The sequence below is a fragment of the Pyrus communis genome, chromosome 1 (genome assembly GCF_041283825.1).
Source record: "Pyrus communis isolate YQ-2024b chromosome 1, ASM4128382v1, whole genome shotgun sequence".
Taxonomy (NCBI): domain Eukaryota; kingdom Viridiplantae; phylum Streptophyta; class Magnoliopsida; order Rosales; family Rosaceae; genus Pyrus; species Pyrus communis.
In genome coordinates, this window is record NC_142565.1 from 22061283 (window position 1) to 22065582 (window position 4300).

The 4300-nt window shown below is 38.1% G+C and overlaps 1 protein-coding gene across 1 annotated transcript; it reads right to left on the reverse strand.

Annotated features, from left to right (window-relative positions):
• Window positions 1-312: 312 nt before the first annotated feature.
• Window positions 313-4071, reverse strand: LOC137720640 (2-oxoisovalerate dehydrogenase subunit alpha 2, mitochondrial). Its single transcript, XM_068459730.2, has 9 exons — window positions 3573-4071; window positions 3096-3233; window positions 2792-2974; window positions 2457-2614; window positions 2242-2341; window positions 1787-1898; window positions 1549-1688; window positions 1270-1455; window positions 313-570 (listed from the first exon to the last, which is right to left on the reverse strand). The coding sequence occupies exons 1-9, from the start codon at window positions 3801-3803 to the stop codon at window positions 403-405; spliced, it is 1416 nt and encodes a 471-aa protein (XP_068315831.2). The 5' UTR covers window positions 3804-4071; the 3' UTR covers window positions 313-402.
• Window positions 4072-4300: the final 229 nt, after the last annotated feature.

Genomic DNA, 4300 nt, shown 5'->3' on the forward strand with positions numbered 1-4300 from the left:
AATATAGGATCACCTTTGGGTGTTGTATAATTAGTATTCGTCCTACTGGACTACACTTAGGTTAGTTATGCTCTGATATCAAACTGACACACCCCGACCTAAATCAAGGCGTGACGCCCAACACGCCTTGATTTAGGTCAAGATGTGTCACTGTTTCTGTTTTTCTATGCTTTTCTATGCTTTTTTACTTTCATTGACAACAGTTTTTTTATAAAAGAACTTTTTTTTTGTTTTACCAAACACATTTAATGTTCCAAGTTTTTTAATAAGCTGCTTTATTTGAAAGAACCACAATCCCAAACCAACCCAAAGTAAATGGAAGGGAATCACATTTTATTAGTAAGGAAAATATGCTTCATGTACACTTCTGCACCGCACATAAAGAAAAGTTCAAGTCAGAAGTTAGAGAGGCACGTCGGACGGGTAATCGCAGGGATGTCTTCGAATTGTGTCTCTGAGCAATTTCTCCTGCTCGTGGAGATCGGAAGAGGGAGAGTCATATACATCTGTGAAAATGTCAGCAACTGGAGGTTTATCAACTTTTTCTGCTTCTTGGATTGCATGTAATATCTGCATTGCAACAAAAACGCATAAAGAATAATTCAGAGAACACAATTCTTATATTTGGATCTTACACCTTCCATATCTGTTCAACATGTTTTGAAGGATAGATTAGGAGATTTCAAGTTAGAGAACAGAAATTTGCACGAACATTTTCCTCATACTATAAAAAGAAAGTTCCGGCTCTTGGGAAGCAACTTAGGAATATTGTTGAAAACAATCTCTCAAAAATTGATTTCCGTTATTTTAGAATCAAGTTCAACGAAAGTAGAAGTTAGGTGTTTTCTGGAAGTAGAGTTTAACGAGAAAATCAATTCCATGTCGATATTTTTCAAACCAACATATCTCATGGCAAGTTATTGCATAACAAGGTGCTCCAAAGTAAAGCATATCATTATACAACTATTAAAGATGAGTACTATGGAGTATTAGAGTGCTCACCGTTCACAGACGATGCATGTAGAATGGGACAACGTAACTTCTACTCCCAAAATTCCTTTGTCAATAAAACTTTAGGAAAAAAAAATCTATTTTTGTTTTCGAAAACATCTCTCTTAAAATTTAGCATAAAGCTAGTCATCCTAATCCTTGGTATCACTAGAAGTCATTAAACTGGGGAGAATATGACTAACAAAGACATGGAAGAAGAGTTTCTAATTTCTAATCGTTCGTCGTTATTTCCCTTCATAAAATAATAGTACGTCTTACCTGCTTCCTCGCATCGCTTCTGGCCTCTAACTCTTGCTTATCACTCCACCAACTATTGTTTTCCATCCACTTTCTAAATCGAGATATAGGGTCTCGCTCCAATTTCCACCATTCAATCTCTTCGACTGGACGATACTTCGTGGAATCATCTGAAGTGGAATGGTGTCCTACTCGATATGTTAATGCCTATCATTGGAAAAGGTCAAAACCAAACATTTAAATTTGAAGACACAATTGGCTCACAAGGCCAGGAAACCAAATAAGAATCCTTTTCATTACCTCAATTAAGATTGGTCTCTGTTCCTTGATTGCCATGTCGCGGGCAGCATGAACTGCACCATACACAGCAAGTGCATCATTACCGTCTACTCGGATGCTTCGAACTCCATAGGCCCGGCCTTTGACAACAACACCATCACCTGCCCAAAGAAGAGGAATAAATTATTACTTTGCTTCTATGCATCAGCAGACTTCAGTTGATAGAAATTGTAAAGATACAAGCAGAGAGATAGAATACTCCGAAACTGGTCTGATGTAGGTGTACTGATAGCCCATCCATTGTTCCGACAAAAGAATATAACCGGAGCATCCTTAACGGCCGCAAAATTCAAAGCAGCATGGAAATCACCCTAACATAAATTGATTAATCAGAAGGGGACTCCCCGCCACTGTTGATTGATTACACTTGATTTTGTTTTTGTCATGGCCACAGAAAGCCTTCATCATTATATTACTAGACTCTGACCGCGATTGTTCAAAAATAACATGGTGGTTATCGTAGGACTAACAAAAATATTGAAATGCTGGGCATCAATGGGATAAATGCATTTGAGGCTATAACCAGATTTTTGAATCAACAGAAACATGAGGGACTTAATAAACTTGTTCGCCGCTTTTAATTATATTCGCCAGAGGCTATTAAAAACGTTGGAGGCGTGAGCAGTTTTAGGATAAAATTCAGTGGTAGTTTACCTCACTTGTGCCGCCATCACCAACATACACGACCACACATGCATTTTTCCTGTCCATCTTTAAAGAATACGCAGCACCAACAGCATGCGGAAGTTGTGAGCTGGAAAGCAATATAAATTATTGGTGGTGTGACCTTAATCATTTTGGTGAAACAATTGAAAATGGTCAACATATCAGCCAAAAATGATTCCTGCATAAAATAGTTTATATCTTACGCCACGGTTGACGCTACAGTGACGTAATTGAGCTTGTTAGACCCATAATGGATTGGCATCTGCCTGCCTTTTCCATAATCAGATTTGTTACTGAAACACTGGTTTGCAAATTCTTGTAGAGTGAAACCGCGCCATAATAGCACTCCTGCCTCCCTGTACTGCATGCATGTCAAAGAAAACTTCTCTCAGCACCTCTCATGGTAAACCATTGAATCATCTGATAAGAAAAAGGGAATTGAAATCTTAATGAGTAGGAATGTAGGTGTGGCGTATTTAACAAGAAAGGATAGTAATAGTATAGAAAGTTCTCATATATATGTATATGTGGTGGAAACCTGAGGAAAGACAATGTCGTCAATGGTGAGTGCTGCCGCCGAGGCAATATTGATGGCCTCTTCACCGACTGTGGTCAAATAGAATGAAATCCTTCCTTGCCTTTGTGCTTCATAGAAAATGGTGTCCATGGTCTGAAGAGTAACCATGTTCGTATACATTTTCACAGCAACTTCCTCATTGACCTGTTTAAATTGGTAATCCATAAGTCACAAGTTACTTCCTTCGGCTTATCTTATATTCATGTTTGTGAAAAAGAAAATGGAAACTCATTATTGGAAGCGAGACAGAGAGAATTTCTAGTACCTCTACATGGTTGCTAGACAAAATGTGGTTCCCATTGTCGTCAAGGATGCGATAACAGCACTCACGCTCCTTAGCAGTCTCAGATATGAACCTCATTTTAGGAGTGAACTTGACCTTTCCTTCTGGAAACTCTAAGGCCTGTAATGAAAAAGCGATATTCTTCAGCGATTATATGTGCATTGTGCATTGTGCATTGTGCAATGTGCAAGCTCAGGGGGCGTCTGGGAAGCAAATTTATGAAATTATGCAACAATGTCTCATCTTGTAATTCATCCAAGATACTTAACACCACCTCAATCTAAACTCTTGCACGGCTATACATAACAGATCCCGCCGACCTCTTATGTGTATATGCTTGTTTTGTTAATCAAGTATCCTTTGACCGAAAAAATAAATAAAATAAAATAAAAAACAAAACAAAATGAATGCAAAACAGACAGACACAATCAAACTGGAAATTGAAGGTTAATAAGGTACCTGATCGTGAGTGCGATGAGTATTATCCAAATCCCGCATCTTTTCTGCTTTGACGGATTCAAACCGGCGAGAGCAGAAATTACTTAAATCTCCGGCCGCCGGGATTCGGAGAATTTGAGGAAATGAAGGAGGAGGAGTGAGTGGAGTGGGAGAGGTGAGAGCCAAGGATCCGATGATACTGGACGATGATGATTTGAAATGCTTGATAATGCTCCTACCTGATTTCCTCATCGTCGTCTTCTCCTTCTCTCTGTCTTTATATCTATCTGGTTCTGGTTCTGCCTAACAACACTCCTCTGATTTGCAGAATTAGAAGCCTTTGCACAATTGGCTTCTGGTCTCGATAAGGTTGCTCAGAATCAACTGGCAAGAGGTCAACGATTACGTAAGTTGCTTAAACAATCTCAATTATAAGAATAGATACTGACTATTTATGTTACTTCATTTTTTATTATTTTTCGCGAGAATTGGCAGAAGAATGAGAACTATTATGGGACATACAACATTGAGACGCATGATCATTACGCATATCAAGGTACTAAAAGACATTAGGTGATAGTCGGGCGACGAGATAGGGCCTAACATTTAGGCGGATTAGGAGGATTTTAGTAAATCTAAATATTTTGTGTAAATAAGTGTCTGTTTATATTTAAAATATATATAATTTCATCATAAACTACAAAATAGAATGACATATATGTTATGAACTATTGGAACATAATAAAAAT